The sequence below is a fragment of the Chaetodon trifascialis genome, chromosome 14, assembly GCF_039877785.1.
Source record: "Chaetodon trifascialis isolate fChaTrf1 chromosome 14, fChaTrf1.hap1, whole genome shotgun sequence".
Classification (NCBI taxonomy): domain Eukaryota; kingdom Metazoa; phylum Chordata; class Actinopteri; order Chaetodontiformes; family Chaetodontidae; genus Chaetodon; species Chaetodon trifascialis.
The window spans coordinates 17,635,794-17,658,369 of record NC_092069.1 but is presented as its reverse complement, the minus strand read 5'-3'; the positions used below and the strand labels follow the sequence as shown (position 1 = coordinate 17,658,369).

At 40.8% G+C, this 22,576-nt stretch overlaps 4 protein-coding genes across 5 annotated transcripts; 2 read left to right on the top strand and 2 right to left on the bottom strand.

Annotated features, from left to right (window-relative positions):
* Window positions 1-2,301: 2,301 nt before the first annotated feature.
* LOC139342451 (uncharacterized) lies at window positions 2,302-4,727 on the top strand. 2 transcript variants are annotated; one of them, XM_070979546.1, is made up of 3 exons: window positions 2,302-3,068; window positions 3,217-3,284; window positions 3,720-4,727. In XM_070979546.1, exons 1-3 carry the CDS (start codon window positions 2,595-2,597, stop codon window positions 3,820-3,822), a joined length of 645 nt encoding a protein of 214 aa, XP_070835647.1. In that variant the 5' UTR covers window positions 2,302-2,594; the 3' UTR covers window positions 3,823-4,727. The 2 variants fall into 2 exon arrangements, with proteins under 2 accessions (XP_070835647.1, XP_070835648.1); XM_070979547.1 differs by having other exon boundaries at window positions 3,229-3,284; window positions 3,720-4,670.
* Window positions 4,728-4,845: 118 nt separating this feature from the next.
* LOC139342147 (kelch domain-containing protein 1-like) lies at window positions 4,846-10,096 on the bottom strand. Its single transcript, XM_070979097.1, has 14 exons — window positions 9,959-10,096; window positions 9,511-9,627; window positions 8,817-8,887; window positions 8,452-8,569; window positions 7,544-7,656; window positions 7,239-7,326; window positions 6,887-6,970; window positions 6,652-6,732; window positions 6,473-6,531; window positions 6,218-6,327; window positions 6,046-6,118; window positions 5,857-5,941; window positions 5,555-5,607; window positions 4,846-5,240 (listed from the first exon to the last, which is right to left on the bottom strand). Exons 2-14 carry the CDS (start codon window positions 9,616-9,618, stop codon window positions 5,099-5,101), a joined length of 1,185 nt encoding a protein of 394 aa, XP_070835198.1. The 5' UTR covers window positions 9,619-9,627; window positions 9,959-10,096; the 3' UTR covers window positions 4,846-5,098.
* A 1,671-nt stretch (window positions 10,097-11,767) lies between these two features.
* On the bottom strand, window positions 11,768-15,574 carry LOC139341851 (kelch domain-containing protein 1-like). The gene is made up of 13 exons (XM_070978572.1): window positions 15,464-15,574; window positions 14,471-14,541; window positions 14,245-14,362; window positions 13,763-13,875; window positions 13,493-13,580; window positions 13,202-13,285; window positions 13,013-13,093; window positions 12,818-12,876; window positions 12,605-12,714; window positions 12,455-12,527; window positions 12,274-12,358; window positions 11,985-12,037; window positions 11,768-11,906 (listed from the first exon to the last, which is right to left on the bottom strand). The coding sequence occupies exons 1-13, from the start codon at window positions 15,569-15,571 to the stop codon at window positions 11,768-11,770; spliced, it is 1,182 nt and encodes a 393-aa protein (XP_070834673.1). The 5' UTR covers window positions 15,572-15,574.
* An 879-nt stretch (window positions 15,575-16,453) lies between these two features.
* Window positions 16,454-21,602, top strand: pole2 (polymerase (DNA directed), epsilon 2). The gene is made up of 19 exons (XM_070979411.1): window positions 16,454-16,535; window positions 17,008-17,108; window positions 17,223-17,298; window positions 17,525-17,602; window positions 17,745-17,838; window positions 17,949-18,023; window positions 18,150-18,233; window positions 18,326-18,382; window positions 18,484-18,532; window positions 18,653-18,725; window positions 19,018-19,190; window positions 19,271-19,360; window positions 19,463-19,517; window positions 19,619-19,678; window positions 19,965-20,042; window positions 20,215-20,323; window positions 20,877-21,053; window positions 21,228-21,295; window positions 21,411-21,602. Exons 1-19 carry the CDS (start codon window positions 16,465-16,467, stop codon window positions 21,427-21,429), a joined length of 1,587 nt encoding a protein of 528 aa, XP_070835512.1. The 5' UTR covers window positions 16,454-16,464; the 3' UTR covers window positions 21,430-21,602.
* Window positions 21,603-22,576: the final 974 nt, after the last annotated feature.

Below are 22,576 nucleotides of genomic sequence, written 5' to 3'. Positions count from 1 at the left end.
GTTTTAACTGTACTTGGCCAATGAAGCTGATTGTGATTCAGATATAAAATACTGCTGAAATTAGTGTGCTATAATGATGAGTCTTGGATTAAACAGATGCATGGACGTACATGAATAAAACTGTACATATGTTTATGAGACCTGGAAGGATATTTCTCTACCTAAGACAATAAATATGGATCCCTGCTGAAAGAGTGTGTGTGTGTGTGTGTGTGTGTGTGTGTGTGTGTGTGTGTGTGTGTGTGTGTGTGTGTGTGTGTGTGTGTGTGTGTGTGTGTGTGTGTGTGTGTGTGTGTGTGTGTGTGTGTGTGTGTGTGTGTGTGTGTGTGTGTGTGTGTGTGTTTGTGAGTGCAGAGTTTTACAGTTTCACATAAAGTTAGAGTGGAGTCTAATGATGTACAAGTAAATAGTTTTTGACAATTAAAGTCAAACAGGATGCAGACTGTGTATATGTTGGTGTGTTTTCTTCTTGACCCTGTCATGTTCATGTTTGTGTACCTGGTGGGGTGAGAGGCCCGGACAGTTTTACTGGAATGCCTATCAGCAGGCAGCTGGCTTGTTAAATACTCTCCGGAGATTCGGTTTCGCCAGACATATGGCAGAAATTTTTCTCTGTCTCTAACATGAGAACAACAGTTTTATTTGTTGCCTTTCATATGGAGCAGTTGAGTCATAATAATTAGCATTTCTCACACATGCTTTCCTGCTGTAGTCATTACAGTCTAAAAGCAGCTCACGAATCGTCAAATCGCAGGCCCGAAATCATGTCAGTTCATGTAGTTTTGGAGGATTTGATACGCAAAGCCATGCAGGATCCAGAACAAGAGTTTTACAAAGATTTAACTTTTCCTCAGCGTATGGGAGGAGGAATATTCTTGAATCCGGGAGCAGTCAGAAAAACCACAGTTATGTAGCGAGCTGGGCTGTGGCCTTCGTCTTGCAGCAGATCCTCCCCCTCGTCTGGAAGCTGTTGAGTTCTTCCCCAGATGTGGCCGCCTGATCTTTTTAATGATACACTGGTGCAGGCAGTAGAACAAACAAGACAAAAAAGCAAGACTCCATGAGAGGCAGCTTGTTGGTGTGCTTTTACTTCAGGGTACAATCTAAAAATAGGACTTCTACTTTCACTTAAGTAGATTTTAATGACGTATTGGACTTTTGGAGAGGCAACAACTAAAGCATACAGTTATTGCACAAGCAGGAGGATGTTCCAGTTTAGCGCTGAAGCTCTTTCCCCTATAAGGAAATCCCTGAGAAACCTTTTCTATGAAGAAAAGACAATCACATCCATATTGCCATATTCATATAAAATGGTTATAAACACAATGCCACACTGGAGAGCTGCTTTTCTGCTTTTACATGAGTAGCCTAAGATTAAAGGAAGAATGGTGTCGCTCTCTCTCGAACATCTTGCACATGTTCTCTAAAAATCAAACAGTAAGGCAGGAATTTCCTCGATGAGACATCTGGCACATACAGGCCGATTCCCCTCCCTTCTCACATTCACAGTTTGGAAAATGCCAGTTGGTTAAACAGCAGGTGTCTTTGACTTGGTCATCCTCCAGAGACAGCAGGTTGCACAGCTGTCCAGCACACACACACACAAATGTACACACATAAGGAAAGAGTGAGGCACTTAATGAGAGATAGCAAACAAGTTCTTTACTGGAGTGAACTCTGGGTTCTTGTCAGACAGCTCTGGCAGGGAGATGCTCCCGCTGTGTCTTTTGTATGTGCATGTGGACCAAACAAAAGCTTATTGAGGAATCTCTGGGAAGCCCAAGCTCTTGGAAAGGAATGCCCCCTCTCTCTTGTGGCCCAGTGCTTGAGTCTTAATCAGTCACCGGAGGGGCTGGTTGTGCTGGGGGCCTCCCGGACCCGGCGGGCGGACAGGAACTCGCTCACTCCTGACCTCACTTGCCTCAATAAAATCTATGAGCTGAACACAGACGGGTAAAGGGCTGCTCATTGTTGCTGATGTGATGCAGATGAATCAAACATACTGTCCTTATGTAACCTCTTTCTCAATCCAGTGAATGGCTGAATATTTAAAAGTAGAAGTTGTTGCTTTTCAGCTTTTTATAAGAACTCGTTTAAATTTTATCACAAATAAGAGAGTAAGTCTAGAGGCAGAGTCTCTTAAGTAAAAGTGGAAGTTATTTTTGCCCAGTAGGAATAATGGAAACACAAAGGGTGCGAGTTTCTCTCCAAGAAGGCGGGGTTTTCTCCCTGGGGTCCTGAGCCAAACCGGTGTTATGTAACGGATACTTCTCATCCTGATGTGGAGTTAACCAGAAAGTTTACAGGCAGCGACTCAGGTCCGGTTTGCGAACATGGAGTACTGGATCATTTCAGCGGAGCGCCTGCAGAGCAGCCCCGGAACATTTTAAACAAAAAAACTGACGCTTGGAGCTGATGTTTAGCCAGAGAGCTGTCTTACAACCATAAACCTAATTGAAAAGCGACCTTAAACGCTGCCAAGGATCAAGTCTTTGTTGGTTAATGTTCAACTCTGGCAGCTCTGTGCCTAGAGAGGGACCTGGAAATGGGATTTCGCGTTTAGATTTTGAAAGCAGCCCGACGCACGGACGGACATGGGCAGCGGTACAAGCCGAGGGAAGAAAGTCGCACCTGCGTGTGTCAGCGAGGTGAACGTGAGCAAAACAGCTGCCGGCACCTCGCCTAAACAAGACCACCGTCCGTTCAAGCCCCTCAAAATCCATGCAATTTTACGCAACGCGCGCAACCGTGCGCAACCGGACTGTCACAGCGAGGGCCACGACTCGGACTTTTCCAGGGAGGACGATGATATTGATGGAGAGCTGGACACGGTTCTTGCAGATTACGAGGAGCGAGAGGGAGATACTGTGAAGAAAACTCCCCCCAAGAAGACTGTCATCAGGTCCAAAACATACGGACTGTGTCATTTCAGCCAGGAAGACGAGGAGGACTTCAGCGCAAAGGAGCCACGTGGCTCAAACGGTGGATCCAGAGGAGTAAACAAGAGGAGCAATGATGCTTTCACACACTTTAAAAGACACACACCTGCGCCCCCCTCTCAGCACAGTGTAAGGCCTTTTATTCTTTTACTGTTTGATAATTATTATTGTAGAAGTCATGCTTTATCTGATCATTTTTAGCCGGTTAATGGATGGTTTCAGAGTTGTTCAGAGCCGAGATGAAAACACACTGTATAACTTCTTTCCTCTCCTTCAGTCCTCCTCTCAGGGCTTTCTGACAAGAGGGGCCTTGTTGGAAGCTGTTCCCACACCAGAAAAACAATCGTAAGTAGACAATTCCGATAAATTATTGATTTCCGAGCTCAGTGGAGTAGTAAAAGCCGAGGAGGGCCAGATCAAATTCACTTTGAAGATATCGAAATACCAGCCCGTTATTCTCGGGGCAGATCAGATGAGTCAGACGTCTGCAAGCAGGACAGAAACAAACAAGCGTCTGTTGTTGCTCTGCCGGAGGAGAGTGTGAAAACAGGAAGCGCAATCAAGAATATACCTTCTGCCAGCGGCCCTTTCAGCACGAAGGGCCCCTTGTGCTTCATATTCATTAGATGTCCATCAGTTGAATGATGTTGCAGGACGAGTTTTATAAAGGGGACCTTTTATAAGAACCTACATCTGGTGTGAAATTAAGAAAGCATAGAACATCACTCATTTGATTTTTTTTATGGCCAAGTTGCTGACATGTTTCTCCATTCTCCCCAGGACTTTTGGCAGCTGCCATAGCTCCTCTCTCACCATGCCAGTGATCCTGTACGATGGATCAGAAGAAGAGCTGATGGACACTATTGAGAGAGAGTTTAGTTGACCCCCAGCTGAGGAGGCTGCTGTCCTCTTCAGCTGTCTTCGTGGGACAGGGCAGTTTGCAGGGGGAATTTTTAAACATTAAAAAGAGAAAGGGAACCAGGGTTTCTTGTGACAACTTCCTGCTACTAAGGAAAGCTCCATTCACTGTATTTAAGCAGGATTTTGTGGATACATTTAACATTGCTTGTGTTGCACTGAAACTGCTGCATGCCCAGCCTATGCATTTACCCAGGCCTTATTTAACAAGGGGAAGCAGTGTAATTGCAGAGTTTTAACACCGACTTGAACAGGCGCCAGGAGGTTGTGCTCACAGCCCAGATCTGTGCACTGACAGAAGCCTCTTTGCACTGTTATCTGCATAGGTAAGGTGTCACTCTCACCCCCCAATGCTGCCACTCTCCTACAGAGCACATACCTAATTACTTGTTACCTATTACTTACTTCAACTGGTCTGTTAATAGGTAAAGGAGAGAACACAGATATTTCTCTGGTTGCTGAAACTGAGCAGTTCTGTTAAAATCTAGCAGTTAATGCACATTCTTGCTTGCTATACACAATGATTGACCACCAGCAGTTTTGTGTGGCAGCACAGTGCAAAGTTTTTCCTTAAGTGGCAACCCTGCAAAGGTATGAGCTGGGGTTGTTTATTTAAGGTTTCCTTCCTGACCACAGCTCCTGCACTTCTCCACCCATATGAAGAAGGAATGTGCAGCAAAAGAGACTTTCAGTCAGGCTCAGTTTGACTGAAGGTTCAGCCACATTCAAGCGTTGAACATGCTGCCACCTAGTGGTGGAACACAGTAATTGTGCGCACAGACACGAACACTGAATGTGTCACAACAAAGGCAGAAGTGGAGTTTTCTCATTTTGTTTTATATTACAAATAAAAATTGCTGTTTTTCTGGTTATGTGTGGAATTTCTGGGAGAAAATCAGTGCGTGTGTGTTAAAGTTTCCCTTTTGCAGCATTGTTGACTAACACTTAAAATACCGATCTAGTCCAATAATCCACAATAATCCAATCCATGAGGAAAAAGTGTTTGATGCCATTTAATCATCACAGCCATCACAGGAGGAGGTTTGTTAGAGTATTTCAGCAGGCAGACTGTACAAAATAAAATGTACATCACTCATAAACAATAAAATATAACACCTTAAAATGTGTAGCACAATATAGTTAAAGAATAAAAAAAGGCTACCCGACAGTGAAACTGAGGGGAGTACAGTACTTTTTGTGTGACAACGCTTTGATTGTTGGCAATCAAGACATTCCTTGAACTAATAGTTTTGTTTCTTTGAAGGCCTGTAGAAAGACATCCTCCTCTGCACCGCCGTCAGTAGTTTGGGAGGCAGGAGTGGAAGCTGATTTCTGAGCACTTCATAGTTCTTCACATTCTTTGCAATGTAATCCTCGCAAATCCTGTCAGAGGAGAAAGACATTTCTCATTTCTATTTCGGGAGACAGATTACATAAGTAAAGTAAATGTATGACCTACAAAGAAGTAGACCTTTCTAACAGCGGATATTTTTACTTGCTAGGTGTAACTTCTATCATTAACGGTGACTCTTGTCAGTAAGCCAACACTCACATTTCCAGGTCTCTGGATCTGACACGCAGCCTTTGTTAATTAATGTTACTCATTTCGACAGCGTTTGACAAGTCTGTAGTGTAAAGGTCTCTTTCTACCATAAAATTTTAAAATGATGATTTCTAAAAATATAAGAAGAATTTACCTGAACAGAGGATATGGCTGCATCTGGAAAACAAGTGCATCATTGCAGTGACCCTGAAAAGAAATATGCAACATTTGTAAAGGTCCATTTTCAATTATACAATCACAAGATGACATGTTACTCGTAAGTACTTTCTCCCAAAGTTGTGCATCCTGTGTTTGTTTTTGCTCAATGTTTTGATCGAAGTACCAACTGTAACTGCTATAAATCCTTCAAATTTGACCTTTAATGTCTATTTAGGATGATTTTAAGGGATTTAGCTCACACCAGGTCAGCTTCTGAAGTGTCTCTGTGATACTTACAGTGTCAACAAGAAGGATGTAGTCACAACTTCCACCAAACACAATCACATCAGAGTCTTTGCCTGGACATGCTGAGTGCCACAGCCTTGGAGAGGGGAAAAGATGATATTTAAAATCTGCTCACAATTTACATTCTGTAGCTCTTTTACAGAGGAATAAATCTAAACCTTTGGTTGCACAAATGGCTACCTTGGCTTATTCTTAAAAGGATGCTCGACTTCTCTCCACGTCTTTGTGTGAACGTCAAACAACCACCCATCACCTGGTGAGAGAAATACGTGTTATTGAAAAGAAAACAACCACAGGACATAAAATGATGAAATGAACAAGGGAAATAAAAGTAGTGGGGATATTTTCTTACTCATTGGTTTGCAGTCTACACTGAGACCTCCAAACAGGAACAAGGAGCTGTCTGACACCGCCGTGAGCGTGTGCCACGATCTGCCCACTGGAGCTGTGCATGATGGGATTCTGGAAAACATATTTTGGACAATACTGTCAAAGATGAACCTGGTAAAAGATGACGCCGCTTTAAATATCAGAGATAATGTTGAAAGAGAAGTCCTTTGACCACAAGGAGTGCAGTAGTTATTTAAATGCTGGCTCAGCTACATACATTTCTGACCACGTCCATGATTCAAGGTCCAGGCAGTGAATGTCACTCGTCCTGCTTTCCTGCATTTAAAAGAAAAGGAGAATGTGATTTGTGCTTCTTGTTGCTACTCATCAATTCTTGTTGTCTACTTATGAATTCGGACATTATTTGAAGAGCTGAAAAGCATTCGGGGCTCTCACCATCACTCTGCCTCCACAAATGTATCCTCTACATCCGATCGTGGCGCTGGCGTGGGCGGCCCGGGGGGCGGGAGCTCGGCCCTGCACACAAAAACCATGACAATCATCTGAGCATTTTTTTTTAAATTGTCTTAACAGATTTCCAAAGCTGCTAAACTTCCCTTGTCTCATAAATCAGAAATCTTAAATCAGTGTATTCCATTCAGTAATAAGACTCACTCTCTGACTGACTTACATGGGTTTGCGCTTCACTCCAACTGACTTGCATGGGGTCAAATATATGAACCTCGTTGCTCCATCCCCAGAAGACGTCTTCCACCTGGAAACAATGAGATGGTTAAACACGGGCAAAGAAACCAATTTCTTTTTCACAAAAAATGAAGCTTGTTTATTTGGAGGCATTTATCTTTGGTCAGTCTCACTTTCTGCATATTTTTAGAACAAAATCTCCTAAAACACCTGAACACCTTGAACTTCAAGCTACTAAATATGTCTCACTGATATCTTTTTATATCTTCAGTGCCTAAGCTGCAAATGTTGGGATAGCAAACCGGTGACAGATTTATAGTCAGTAAAAAATACATTACCCACGATGCTTCATCTACAATGAAGCTTCTCTTCCTGCTGTCGACATCAGTCAGCAGTTTGTGACCATATCCTCCAAAGTAGATGAGCCTGGAGGATATCAAGCAAACATGATCAAACAATTACTAACATGCAAGCGCTGATTATGGAATCAGTTTGTAATGAATTGATCAAAATCCCAATTAACTAGTTCTTATTTCTATTTACACTATATAATTAGACATGACATGCTACAACTTGCCCGTGGTGAGTTCTGCAGTAACAACGGGGTGGAATAAGTTAAAACTCACACTTTCACCGTGCTTACCTCCCATTGTAAACCCAACAGGACAGTTTGTCTCGAGGTGATGGAGCTGAGCCCTTCTCATGTATGATCTTCCTCCACGCGTATTTACCGTCTGTCAGGTTGACACAATAGATCTGTTTGAAGTCAAACACTGATCACTTCTTCACGTCAGCTTTGCTCAGTCTAAGCTGTGACCACACTGATCCATTATGTCCATGCATTCAAATTTGTTTACAGTTTTTCCATGAGGAATGTGGCATCTGTAGGCATTTGACGGTCAGAGGATTTAAGGTAGAAACCTTTGCAACTGGCGGACATGTTTCTGAATGGTCAGCATTCGCTTAGCCAGTAGATGCCACGTTCACTTGAAGCAAAAAAACATGGAGCCTATGTGAAGTAAACCTAAGCTAAGGTGTCATTAAAAGATCAATATGTAAGAATTTCTTTTTAAAACATTCAAGAATTAACTAAAATTGTCTTGAAAACAGGCTGCACGGTGGCGCAGCAGGTAGTGCGCGTGCCTCACAGCAAGAAGGTTGCCGGTTCGATCCCCGGGTCAGGCAGGGCCTTTCTGTGCAAAGTTTGCATGTTCTTCCCGTGCATGCGTGGGTTCTCTCCGGGTACTCCGGCTTCCTCCCACAGACCAAAAACATGCTCATTAGGTTAATTGATGACTCTAAATTGTCCGTAGGTGTGAGTGTGAGTGTGAATGGTTGTTTGTCCGTACATGTGGCCCTGCAATCGGCTGGCGACCGGTTCAGGGTGTACCCCGCCTCTCGCCCATTGTAGCTGGGATAGGCTCCAGCCCCCCGCAACCCCGAAAGGGATGGATGTCTTGAAAACCTCTTCCTCATCCTCCCAGCAGTCCAAAGCTGCACGTCTAACTGAGCTAACTGAGCTAACTGGCTAACGGCCTACAGCGTCATTACCTGATTGGTCTGTCCATTGTCATCACAACCTCCGAATATGTACATGTGTCCATTCAGGGAGCAGCCGCAGGTCCCAGACATAGAGGGCGGGATTTCCCCTGTCATGTGAAACACCTCCCTTCAAGAAAAAAGTTTAAACATGTGGATAAACGACTCATTTGTTTGTATAAATTCACTTCTGTCATGACACATTTTACAGCCGTGAAAAGACAAGTGCTCATGACTCGACTGTGTCAAAAAGTATGAAAATCACCAGAAAGCAGAGGAGTAACGCAGAATGTGTCACAAACCATTGGGAAACATGCATTACTATTCTTTGCTTTGACCACAAACAAGCATAGATGGAATTTATTTAATATTCTTACCATACACCTCGTTCTAAGTCATATACCCAGATTTCATCACTGGGTAGGAAAACTTCATTATCAGCAACTGACTGTAGAGAATACAACATGTCTATTACTATGAAATAAAGACGTGTAGGAACAGTAAGCCTAGAGTCTGTCACTGCGATGGAAATGTATAATTACAGGAGGGGGAAAGATAAGATAAGATAAGATAAGATAAGATAAGATAAGATAAGATAAGATAAGATAAGGCAGGAAATTTGGGTGTCTCAGCAGCACAAAGACAGAACTAATTATAGATCAATTAAGAAAAAAAAACAATTGTAGTATATATAATATAAAAATAAGAAGAAGCAATTAAACATTAAGCGGACATACAACTAGAGTTATAATAATAATAATAATAATAATAATAATAATAATAGGTAGCTTCATCTCAACCAACTACAACAGTAAAATCCTACTTTTACATGAATGCCTGAATAATAATATTCTAATGATATAATAATAGTCACAGTCATTGAGTATTTGTACATTTTCCTGATTACACATACTTTTCAATGCAGGATCGTTGCAGTGTGGAGTAGGTAGGCTACTTTTACTTCAGTCCAGGATCTTACTCGGTCCTGCGCAGTGTTTGACGCACAAACTGGCCTGACGCAAACTGGAAATGCGCTGAACAATGTCAACAATGTGTGTGTGTTTTTCTCACCATGTAGCCCCCCCACACATACAGTCGGCTTTCCTCCACCACAGCCGTGTGTCCGCTCCTCTCCCGGGCCACCAGCTCCGAGAAATGCCTCTCAAACGCTGGATCCATGACTGGCTGCTATTAATAGGAGAGGAAGCCTTTGAGCTTAAAATGACCAAATCTGTCTAAAAATGTCGCCTTCGGTCCACTCTCAGCTGCGGTGAAGACTTTTATAGCAGGGGCAGTGACACATGCATGCGAGCAGAGCTGACACAAAGGCTTTCAATGCTCGAGCTGTTGTTATCGATTTATGATTAAAGATAATAATGTGCATTATGTGGCAATGGTGCGAAATTCCAAGGCTACGTAACGGGGGGTTTACGTTAAACAGGGACAGGTAAAACAAACGACAAACCAAATGTCCGCAATACGGAAATAACAAATACTTCAACAAAAACAACATACTCACACGTTACAGTGCACTTTCAGATGTCGTCCGCCGTTTTCTAATGTTATGAACAACAACACACAGCTGACATGACGCCCCGTTCCAGCTCCATAGACTGTCAAACATCGCCAAAATAAAACACGACTTCCGGTCCTGTGCTCTTTCAAAATAAAATTCCTCTTGCTCATTTTATGGAGACCAAGGTGTGTTTTTTTTGTAATTAAATGAATCAGTGACACATTATGAGATGAACAAATATATATATTTATATGATACGTTCGTGACATTTTAATAATCCCATATATTACATATTCAATTCTGTTAATATTGACAATCACATTGTGTGTTGCAGGTTATTTTTATTTTATACTGTCTTGATTGATAGTTGCAGAAATTATGTTAAAAAAAATGGCATCAAGAAATAAAACACACAAAAATATAATATCTTGGGGGAAAAAAGGACAATTTGAAATAAAAACTGCTGGAATTAAATGAAAATGACATTCACCAAAATCTATTGTTTCATAGTTTCAGCATTATATATTATGTCATTATTCATAATATTTATTTATTATCAGGTAATTAGTATTAGGTAAAATAGGCATTCTTAGATGTAATAGAGCCTCTAAAGTAACCTGAAACCATTTTTGTTCAGTAAAATAATACAAACAAAAAGGGGTGTGTGTTCCCCCTGTCATAGAGCTTTCTGCCTGAGGACCAGAGTCCAGCCTGGTGTTATGTGGACACAGTGATATTCATTCTACTGTTAAGTCACTCTGAGGTTTCTGTGCCTTTCATTGTGGTCCTTTTTGTGCTCAAATCCTGCACTACCCAAGACCAACATGAAACCATCACATAAGTGTTTATCTGTAAATGAGGAGTGTCTTTTCAGCTGTCTTCATGGGATGCAGCAATTTTCAGAAAAAAACTTGAAAATCTCAAAGATAAATATCAAATTCATGTTCATTGTATTTATTGTCCGTTTAGTCAGCAAACTGAACATCATGAAGCAACTTCACGGCAAAATTACAACACCAACATGAATAGATGCCAGGAGCTTCTCCTCACACAGACAACGCTGTTGAACTGACAGAGGATCACTGATTTCACCTACCATGGTCAGGCACCATTAGCATACCCTCAGGCCTATTTCCACAGAGCACGCACCAGCTTGTTTGTTACATATTACTGGCTGTCTGTTTTTAGGAATGGAATGAGCATTTGGTCAGACATTTCAGCCTAACACAGCATAACTGTGTGTGTGTTTGTGTTACCTTCAAAATTAGAATTGTCCACCAGTTGTTTACTGTCTCACGCTGTAATTTTTAATAAATGTCAACCCTGGAAAAGTAGCTCCAAGCTGGGTTTCATTTTAAAAAAGCCCCTTCCAGATTACAGTGTCTGCGCTGCTCCGGGCGTCATGCAGGGGGAATGTGTGGAAACAGAAACCTTCAATCTGGCCCACTGCCACTTAGAGACAGTCATTTTGTGCATGCACACATACAGTACTTGAACATGCACGTATGTATTGACAAACTGCACTTTGTGTCATTCTTTGAGACACATTTCAACCAGAAATGTAGAAGAGTAAAAACGGTTTTACATTGAAAATACTGTAAAAATGCAATTTTGTCTCTCACAGTAAATGTGTGTGTTCGGCTGTTTATTCGAATTATCAAAATCAGACAAAAATGTTTTCATGTGACGTTTAATCATCATAGTCAAGCCTATTTCATGACTCAGATAACACAAAATAAAATGTGTACATAAACACATTCTTCACATTCTTAAAACATAAAAATGCCAGAGGATTTAAGAGGATTTTTTTAACTAACACTGTTTTGTTGAAGGCCTGTAGAAAGACATCCTTCGCTGTACTGTTGCCAGTAGTTTTGAAGGCAGGAGAGGAAGCTGATTCCTGAGCTCTTCAGAGGTCCTCACATTCTTTGCAATGTAATCCTCACAAATCCTGTCAGAGGAAAAAGTCTGTTATTTTTCTGTGTCTATTTAGAGTAAAGATATTGTAAGATATATAAAAAAGTTTGACCTGAACAGAGGATATGGCTGCATTTGGGAAATAAGAACATCGTTGCAGTGACCCTGAAGAGAAACAAGCAGGAAAATGTTTAAGAGTGTCATTTTTACAAGACCATAAAGTGCTTCTGTTTTTTCCGGTGACACTCATTACCTGGTCCTCTTTGCTTCATACTGTTCATACTGGAAACAGCATCTCAATTACCTCCAGGAACATGCTTTTTAATTTGGTGAGTTGTGGAAAGTTTTCTTAATCTTAAACGCATTATTCCCTTTAGTACACATCTCTCTGTGATACCTACTGTGGGGACATCAGGGACGTACTCACAACTTCCACCGAACACAATCACATCTGAGTCTTTGCCTACACATGCTGTGTGCCACAACCTTGAACAGAAGAAAAGACGCGGTGTAAATAATTTATTGCTTTCAAAAATCATGTAAAAATATGTGCACAATCTCCACATATTCATGCTCTGATACCTTGGCTTGTTCTTAAAGGTATGCTCAACTTCTCTCCATTTCTTCTTTCGAACATCAAACACCCACCCATCGCCTGATGGAGGAAAATATGTTTTATTGGGAAAACATTTCAAGAGGCATGCAGATATATCGGTGGATACATGTTCTTACTCATTGGTGTGCAGTCTACACCGAGACCTCCAAACAGGAACAAGGAGCTGTCTGATACCGCTGTGAGTGAATGCCACGATCTGCGCTCTGGAGTGCTGGACGATGGGATTCTTCACGTGCAAATAAGACAAAAGCATCAGCAGCTTTAAACACTACTGCTAATGTTGACAGAGCATATCTGTAGATTGTTATAGGTCACAATCACATACATACATTTCTGACCACGTCCATGATTCAAGGTCCAGGCAGTGAATGTCATTCATTCTGGTCTCCTGCATTTCAAAGGAGGAGGAGGAGTTACAAATGGCAGACTTTGATTCTTGTTTCTGTGCTTTTTGACTCCCAGGTGTCTAACAATGAGTCTATGCGGACATGAGAGAAGAGCTGAAAAGCTTGTAGAGCCCTCACCACAACTATGCCCCCACAAATGTACCCCCGACAGCCAAGTGTGGCGCTGGCGTGGGCGGCACGGGGTCCTGGAGGACGGCCCTGCACACAGAAACCATCACTGTAAAAATCTTAAGAAATATTAGAGTGCTCTTTGACTAAATATCTAACCTGAATCTAAGTAACGTATTCAGCACATTAAAGACTCACGTGGACCTGTCGTTCTCTCCATGTGGTGTGCACGGGGTCAAATACATGAACCTCATTGTTCCATCCCCAAATAGCAACCTCCAACTGAAAAAACAGAGACAGCGTTACAGGTGCATCAACAGCATTAAAAACAATAAAATCTAATAGAAAAGTGAAACTTATACTACAATGTAAAAGGGGAAAAAAAGAACATATATTACCCCACATATCATAAATGCTAATTATGCATTGCAGATGTCCTTTTTTCCCCTGGTGTAGACCGACAGATTAGTAGTCTGTAAAAAATATTACCCATGATACATCATCTATAATGAAGTTTTCGTTACTGCTGCTGAACTCCTCCGGTGGTTTTTCACCATATCCTCCGAAGTAGATGATCCTGGAGGACATTAAAAAAGGTTTCTACATTTACCACCGTGCGAGAGCAAATTATGGTTTTAGTTAATAACGAAGTGATCAAAATAAATTGATGATGAAGTGCAAACAGGAACAGGCTCCAGGCCTGGCAAATACGTCTTATAATAGTTTAAACACACGTGCATCCTCATGGCCATAACTCACCTTCCTTCGTGAACCCAGCAAGACAGTCTTTCTCGGGGTGAGGGAGCAGAGCCGGTGGCATGTATGATCTTCCTCCACGTGTATTTACCATCTATCAGGCTGACGCAATATATCTGTTTGAAGTCAGACACTGATCACTTCTTCATGTCAGCATTGCTCAGTCTAACCTGTGACCCTTTGCTGCCATCCATTGTGCCTATTTGTCTATATATATATATATATATATATTTTTTTTTTTTTGCATGATAATTAATCATTTTCTGAAAAATTTGACACCATTTTGAAGGACAGAAAGGTTCAGAAGGGTTTAATTTTTGGCAACTGATCAAAATTTTGATGTATGTTTATGGCGCCATCCTTTATGCTCAGTACAATTGTTTTAAAACAGAGAAATTTGCAAAGTATATCAAATTCACACACCTTCACCATGAAATCAGTCACATCTATCAAGCCATGTGATGTATGTCAGCTTTAAGCCTCACCTCATTGGTCTGTCCGATGTGATCACAACCTCCGAAAAGGTACATGTGTCCATTCAGAGAGCAGCCGCAGGACCCAGACATGTTGGGCGGGACTTCCCCTGTCATGTTGAACATTTTCCTTCAGAATAAGAAGTAATGTGGTTAAATGACTCAAGTCCACTAATGATGCAGCTTTCAGCAGCAACAAATGCAAGAATTTTTACTGAAACATATCCAATATTCTTACCAAACACCTTGCTCTAAGTCATATTCCCAGATTTCATGACTGGGGAGAAAGACGTTTGCACCAGCAACTGACTGTAGAGAATACAACACGTTTGTGTTATGAAATGAACATGTGCAGCTGCAGTGCATCTTGAGACTGATCACTGAGTGACCATGATGCAAAAAACATGTTTCACATACACGCTTAGTTGCCAGTTTATTCAATGCACCTATTTAAAACGTATTAAACCGGCTGTGGTTTAACTGGATTGCGATGCGTCAAGAAGTGTTCCTAATATTTTGTCCACCATATTGAAATCAGTGAGGGTATGCTAATAAGAAAAAAACTGAACATGGTGACCTTCATGAAGGCAGCATTAATTGCAGGGCTGTTGTGCTGGACTTAGTTAAATTTAGCTTTGTGCATTTGATAAAATGGCAACTACGTGTACATCAATATATGTTACAGACAGACAGGCGTGCTTGAAAACACAAAAACATGCCAAAAAAAAAATCAAAATCAAAATCTGTTGCTGACACCCAGATAAGTTTTGGAGTAGGAAATACATTGCTCTTATGCATGTTGGTTATTTACAACTACACTACTACTGTATTAATAGTGTAGTACAATAATTATAATAACAATAATAATAGTGAACATCACTAAAGATGGAACTTGAGTGATTTAGAAATTGCAGTAAAGAATAACGTGGCATAAAACGTCATTGGCAAAGTGAAAAATATAAGCTTACTTCAATTGCAATTTCATATGAATTAAAAATAACTTCATATGAAATGCTGAAAATTCCTTCATTCTTTTATTTCATAGTATGATAAATAATAAGAAACTGTATTTGTATAGCATCTTTAGATAGAGATAGATGACTAAATTCTTGACTAGAAACTCACCTTTCAGTAAAAAAACGCGGATGCTTTTTGCCTGTTTTTCAATCAGTCGCAGAAACTCCTCTTAAGTAAACTGTAGAAAGAGGTTTAACTCCTTTGTAGCTCTTACCCTGCAGCCTCCCCACACATACAGCAGGTTTTCCTCCACCACAGCCGTGTGTCCGCTCCTCTCATGGGGCGCCAGGTCCGAGCAGAGGCTCTGAAGTGTGGACTCCATGACTGGCTGCAACATGCAATGGAAGGGTGTGTCTTTTTTGCTTCATATGACATATCCACCTCAACATACTTTGGACACGTTCCTCTTTGCTGTTAAACCAGTTACCTAATTAGGGGGCCTGGTGAAGTCAAGTCGAAAAAAACTCCACGTTTGTCAAAAAGTTGTACGCAGAAATTGTAAGCACCAACCCGTATTTTATCCAGAGGAAAACCGAGTGACAGATTAAAAAAAAAAAAAGACACACCAAATTGAATACTCAATTAAAAATAAATAAATAAAAAGTTGTAGGCTTAAATAAATGTTTGTTTGTTTTTTTAAACAAAAACTGTAAAATATGCTCACAGGTTGCAATACAGATACTTAGTTTTTTCATGTTGTTAAATCCATAAAATCATGTACACGTTACATGAAGACAGCCACAGAGTAGAATTTACCTTTTCTGTCGTCCTATCTGTGTCAAGGTAAACACGAAAAACAACTTCCGGTATCAAAATGAAATTTCCCTAAATGATTTAATGTTGTGATTCGTATACACGCCAAATAAAAAAGGAAATTGTAATAATAAGGATGGTTTGAATGTTAATTAACCTTCTTCTTTGCAAAACGTTAGGAGTGGAAGGATTTTTTACTTTTTTTTTTTTTTTCACTGAAACCAATTATAAACTCAAAATACAGAAACATATATACATTTATTAGAAACTGATGAAATGTAGTGCTAAGGAATTAAATTAAAACAGTCCACACACCTGTATTTTTTCATATCTAAATAAATGTTTGGGTTCCTGCACTTTATTGTTATTCGACAGGGGAGCGCGTGATTCTACAGCGGAAGTGATGAAATGTATGCGGAAGTTGATATTTAGCGCGAAGGCTTGAGTCGGACAGTGGCAGACATGGATGTTTCTCGCAAAATAAAGACGAAAGTCTCCGCTGCTTTCAGGATGCGGGGACTTATGCTTCGACCGTATGTATTTTACTGATGTGTAAACAATGACAGAATGTGTTTTGTTAATGTTTTAACGTTACTAGCAACAGCAGCTAACCGTTAACACAATAACTGTCGCCATAAAGACACGGAGCTGCATTTTATACTAGCGGTAACAGGAACTAAGCAATAACAATATGATACAGGCTGTGGTTTTGTGAAGCTAATTTTACTTTAAGTCACTCAAACTATTTTATTTTCAGCACTTTGACTTCAGCTTAAACATCACCTGGTTGCAGGACTTCACCTCATCTGCTTTCATCACATTCACTTCAGCTGACACTGACCTCCTTTCAGGGCTTACACTGACACTTCAGCTCGTTCAATGCTCCTGCTTGTATGATATATGACAAGCAAAGATTTTAAAACATTCAGCTTTAGTTTTTTAGTTTTAGTTTTCCACCAGCAGTCAAAAGAAAGATGGATGTTTTCTTGTTGTTTTGTGCTCCAGTGAAGCCAGCAGGTACCTTGTGGAAGTGCTGGACTCTGTCAGTCCTTCTGAACTGGATGATGTGGTTGAAAGGGTCCTGGATGCAGTGGAAAAGCAGCCGTGTGAGTGCAGCAGCTACAGATCGCAGTGTGATTAGTGCACAGTCTGCCTAGTGCAACACTGAATGTGTTTCTGTCTGCAGAGCATGACCACAGTGTGTGTTTTTTGTGTTTCAGTGTCTTCTAATATGATAGAACTGTCTGTGGTGGAAAGTGCTGTGCAGGACTGCACTCAGTCTTGTGATGAAACCATGTAAGTGTTTTGATTACTTATTTAGTCTATAAAGTATCAGTGACGGATGCTCCTCATAAGTTAACCGCAGAGCTACCAGCACTTCACATTTCTAATGATATACTCAGCAAATGTTTTGTCAATGTATTCATTAAATATAAAAAATATATAATCTAAGGTTTTAGATCTTCAGTAGATTCATTTTCTGCCAATGCGTACTCTTATAAGAGTTGCTCAACTCTTCCAGAGATCATGTTTTCAACATCATTGGAGCCTTTGATGTGCCCAGATACATTTACAGTGTGGAGAGGAAGAAGTTTGTACCGTGAGTAAAGCGGCAGTGTCTTTGTGCTTTGCGTCAAAGTGAACTCAAACATATCAAAAGGATGTTTTTGCTGCTGATGGTAGAACTACTTCATACTCTCACTGAATTTTTAAAAAGTTTTTATTCTGGTGTTTTCATTCAGCATCAGCATGACAAGCCATCCGGCCCCCAGTCTGTCTGGATTGGCCAGAGATAAAGCTGAACTCTTCAGGGAGCGTTACACCATCTTACAACAGGTCAGTGGTCATTATCCAATTTCCAGACCGGGCAGCTGCCCACTCTGTTTGCTGCTATTTCCAGTATGTGCAGCTTGCATGTTGTATTTATACAGACATGTTTTTTGTAGCGGATACATCGACATGAGCTCTTCACCCCGCCTGCAATAGGAGCTGCTGTTGAAGAGGGTCAAAACAAATTTCAGGTAACGTATAAACCACTGTGATGACCACCGTCGTCAGTGTTGATCTGCTTTCATAGTTGCAGATTAAAAATAAAACAAGTCTTCATGTTTTGCATTTAATTTTTTTTGTAATTTTGTCTTTTCTAGCTCAAGACAATTGAGGCACTGCTTGGTAGCACCGCTAAACTGGGAGAGGTGATTGTATTAGGGATGGTGACACAGCTCAAAGAGGTGAGTCAGTCAACTAAAGTTCTTAAAAGTCTGTTTTTCAGTACAATATGTTTTTCCATCTTGGTTCTGAAACATCTCTTAATTTCTTTAAGGGGAAATTTTACCTGGAGGACCCGAGTGGAACAGTACAGCTGGACATGTCCAAAGCAATATCCTTTCAGATGTTTGTTGGAGCTTGTCAACAAAAACTTAATTTTCTACAATATTTTGTTGCTTTAAAAATGGATGTATTCCTTAACTGGGTTCTCACCAGTTTCATAACGGCCTGTACACAGAATCCTGCTTTGTGCTGGCAGAGGGTGAGATAACAACTACAACTGCAGTAAAGAAAACGCAAATGAGACAAATTTGAAATAAGATTAAATTAATAAAGTGTTGTCACTTATATTAGAAGTGAAGTTTTGCCCTTTGTCCTGTAGGTTGGTACGAGGACTCGGTTTTCCACGTCAGTGGCTTCGGATTTCCACCAATTGAGCCGTCATCAAGCACAAGGTCAGTGGGTCGGAGGAAAAGTAGTGCAGCTGTCGGTAGAGTGATATGTGCAACCTGACATCAGGTTTTGGTGTAAGTCTGTGGCTTTTCACATGTTGAAATACAGCAAAGGTGAAGGAGCGCTGCAGGTAAGAGGGAAGATGTACTTTGGGGTGAACTGTCCCTTTAAATGATGAGGACAGAGTCATGAGTGTCATTTTCATTTTTCCTGAATTTTTCAACCGAATTATCCAATGACCTCCGTGGTTACTCTACCTGCTTCTTCATTTTGTGATCCTTGCTGTATTGTTAGGGCGTACTACGGCAACATGAACTTCTTCGGTGGTCCATCCACCACTTCAGTGAAGGCCTCAGCCAAGCTGAAGCAGCTGGAGGAGGAGAATGAGGACGCCATGTTTGTAATTGTTTCTGATGTTTGGCTGGACAGCGTTGAAGTGATGGAAAAGCTCAACATCATGTTCTCAGGTCTGTTTTTGCATGAGGCTTAGACTTTACATGTCTTTATGAGACACCAGTCACATTTAGCTTGACTGTTTGTCCTCCAGGTTACGCTTCGATGCCTCCCACCTGTTTCATTTTGTGTGGTAACTTCTCTTCTGCCCCGTATGGAAAAACACAGATCAAATCACTCAAAGGTGAGAGACTTTTGGGTCCGCATCATCATTTTAAGACCTAAGTGTATAACCTAGAGATAAACAGACAGCATTTCAGAATCTCATTCATTTTCCTCATTTTAGAGTCGCTGAAGGCTCTCGCGGATGCTATATGTGCATATCCCAGCATTCACAGCAGGTAGGATCCAGAAGAGTTCTTACTGCAGCCTGCTGTACTCTGTTCTTCACTGTGTAAGTTTCACTGTGTTTCATTCAAACATGCTCATCTTACACTTGCAGCAGTCGCTTTGTGTTTGTTCCTGGCCCTGAAGACCCTGGTCCAGGCACCATCCTGCCAAGGTAAACATTCAGAGACATCTGCGTTTTAGCATTATTACGACACATGTCCAAAGGTTCACATATTTTTAACTAGAAGTGCTTGGAGCAGCTGCACACTGAAAAAATACGCTGGGTGCAGCACTTTTCCTCGAGGCGGTCGCATGCTGCCGTGTTCACTCTCTCCTCTTTGGAAACAAGAGAAAAAAGATGCAGGCACTTAGAAAAGAAACGCTGTGTGAACACGGGGCCTTATGTTTATGTTTTGGTCGGTGGCTCAGACAAATGTGGATCAATGTGTTTCCCTCAGGCCTCCCCTGGCAGATCACATCACAGAGGAGTTCAGACAGAGGGTGCCATTTTCTGTGTTCACTACCAACCCGTGCAGGTAAAACACATGAGGCTTTTATTTAATGTCAAAATATTTACAATGCAGAGTGATCAGGGTTGTACACAAGGTTGATTTGTAAAACTGGGACAGTTGTGACCCCACTCATGACATTTTGGCAGTATTTCTGTTGTTAGAAACCAAAAGTGACCTGCCATGTTTCCCCTGTCAGGATCCAGTACTGCACCCAAGAGATCGTCATTGTCAGGGAGGACCTGGTCAACAAGATGTGCAGGAACTGCGTGCGGTTACCCAATAACAATCTTGACATTCCAAACCATGTGAGTTTCAGCTTCTCTGAACAAACCTTGAGTGCTTTTGGTGAAATTCCTGTCATCCAACAGACATGCAGTTGTTATTTGTTACGTTGTCTGAGGTTTTATTTGCCTTTGTGTGTCGGAAGGTTGAGCTGGATTTAAGCATGAAGGGGCAGCAACCTTCATTTCATTGTGCAACCATGTGATGTGAACCTTCATACCTTATTGCTTAAAAACTAAAATGAATATGTGTTGGTTGTTTATTAGATTTATAACCAGGCAACACTGGTCCAGATTAGTTTTATTTTTTTAAAGGGTATCCTTTTTATTAGGTTTCAGTTTTCAACAAGTCAGTTTTAGTTCATAATAACCCTGGTACATAGTACATATTGTGTATGTTAAGTATGAGTCATCTTTCTACTGTAAGTGCTTCTTAAGAAATGAGTTATTGCTGTAAACATGTTGGTAAGTCCTCAGCTGAAAGCTCTACCCATCCTGGTCTCATTTCTGACAATTCACAATGTGAAACGTGCTTCTATTTTGGTAAATCTTGTCATTTTCCTGCTGCTCTCCCCAGTTTGTTCGGACCATCCTGTCCCAGGGTCACTTGACTCCACTGCCTCTGTATGTCAGTCCTGTATTCTGGGCGTATGACTACTCCCTGCGTGTCTACCCGGTCCCTGATGTCATCATCTTTGCGGACAAATACGACCCCTTCAGCATCACAAACACAGGCTGCCTCTGCGTCAACCCGGTAAGAAACAGAAGAAACCAAAGTGATGGCCCTAAAAATTCTCCTTTGACAGAAATTTATAAAACAATGTTTTTTTTCCCCAGCTGGTCTTTGAAAGCTATATCATGGTCTTGTCTCAATGTGGACCCCTGCTATTTGTCACTAATGTAATTTGTCAATAATTTATGTCTACAGGGCTCATTCCCAAGAAGTGGCTTCACATTCAAGGTGTACTACCCATCCAGCAGAACTGTAGAGGACAGGTAGGATGTGTTCTTGAGGTTTCGCTTTTCTTTCCACATCATTCCCTGCAGATAACTGTAGCTTCAACCATCACTGACGGTCATACTTATCAGTTGTGCTCTTATGTGTTCACAGCAAACTTCAAGGACTCTAAGAAGTGGATCTGTTTCAGTTTTGTGCATTGCCTATGTATGATAGTATATGCTTGAAATAGATTAGCAATCAAATAACTATAGTGTTTTATTTTGTATGTATCTCTGTATATGTTGTGTCATGAAAAATAAAGGTTTTATTCTTTGTACTGAACATCTTAGTCAGCCCTACTTTGAGTAGTCTGCCTTGAAGACCAGCAAGGTAGACTGTAGAGATATTGAATGAAATAACACTCATCATAGAGTGCAAAATTAGGTTTAATAATTTATTAATAACATACTCTTCATATTTGATAACAATCGGCCATTGCTATGTATAAACTTAATGAAAGGGGTTAAACAAGACTTTTACTTTGAAAAATCACTTGGGAGGTTACATCTTTTGGGGGATTTTTGTTTTGTTTTGTTTTGTTTTGTATTAGATGACTTAACTGTCTATGCTTGTTTAATACCTGATCTGACAACCTGGGAGGTCTTTAAAACTACCTGGTAGATGAAAAAAAAAAAAAAGAGAAATAAAATTAGATGTGATAGGTGCGAGCATAGACATAATATACGTAGACGCCCCATTGACTGACGCTTCCTATTGGAGCTGACGTTCAGTGCGGCCGCCATCTTGGATGGGTCTCCTATGCGCCCCCAGTGCATTCATTTCTACGGAGGAAGGTGTATGTCCAGCTACTATAATCATCACAACTCCTCTAATTTTTACCCGATTTTCACACGGTTTGGTTTGTTACAAACGTCAGAGATGTAGTTATGATACAGGACGCTGTCACACATTAAAAACAAATGCTTTCATGCTGAAATACGTTGTCTTTGTTAAAGAGCATAATACAGACATATGGTATGGCATATTAATAAATGTATTAATGAATTAATTTTAGATTTTAATAAAGAAACAGTTTGATTGTTCATTTGATTTCTCTCTCTCTCTCTCTCTCTCTCTCACTCACTCACTCACTCACTCACTCACTCACTCACTCACTCACTCACTCACTCACTCACTCACACTCACACACACACACACACACACACACACACACACACACAATCATGACCCTTCTGTACACACCAATAACACAAGAATTTCTTCATTTTTGCTTTTGAGTTTATTTAATGTAAAGTTAAGCACGGGCACATGCATGC

Bases quoted from the DNA above. Each gene is read 5' to 3' on its own strand.
- LOC139342451 (XM_070979546.1), top strand. From the start codon at position 2,595: ATGGGCAGCGGTACAAGCCGAGGGAAGAAAGTCGCACCTGCGTGTGTC. The intron at 3,069-3,216 runs GTAAGGCCTTTT...CCTCTCCTTCAG, and splicing joins CGCCCCCCTCTCAGCACAGT to TCCTCCTCTCAGGGCTTTCT. The intron at 3,285-3,719 runs GTAAGTAGACAA...CATTCTCCCCAG, and splicing joins CCCACACCAGAAAAACAATC to GACTTTTGGCAGCTGCCATA.
- LOC139342147 (XM_070979097.1), bottom strand. From the start codon at position 9,618: ATGGATCCAGCGTTTGAGAGGCATTTCTCGGAGCTGGTGGCCCGGGAG. The intron at 8,570-8,816 runs GTAAGAATATTA...TTTTTCTTGAAG, and splicing joins GACTTAGAACGAGGTGTATG to GGAGGTGTTTCACATGACAG. The intron at 5,241-5,554 runs GTAAATTCTTCT...CTCCTCTGACAG, and splicing joins CAGCCATATCCTCTGTTCAG to GATTTGCGAGGATTACATTG.
- LOC139341851 (XM_070978572.1), bottom strand. From the start codon at position 15,571: ATGGAGTCCACACTTCAGAGCCTCTGCTCGGACCTGGCGCCCCATGAG. The intron at 12,877-13,012 runs GTGAGGGCTCTA...TTTGAAATGCAG, and splicing joins TTTGTGGGGGCATAGTTGTG to GAGACCAGAATGAATGACAT. The intron at 12,038-12,273 runs GTAGGTATCACA...GTTTCTCTTCAG, and splicing joins ACGTCCCTGATGTCCCCACA to GGTCACTGCAACGATGTTCT.
- pole2 (XM_070979411.1), top strand. From the start codon at position 16,465: ATGGATGTTTCTCGCAAAATAAAGACGAAAGTCTCCGCTGCTTTCAGG. The intron at 17,603-17,744 runs GTGAGTAAAGCG...GTTTTCATTCAG, and splicing joins GAGAGGAAGAAGTTTGTACC to CATCAGCATGACAAGCCATC. The intron at 17,839-17,948 runs GTCAGTGGTCAT...TGTTTTTTGTAG, and splicing joins GTTACACCATCTTACAACAG to CGGATACATCGACATGAGCT.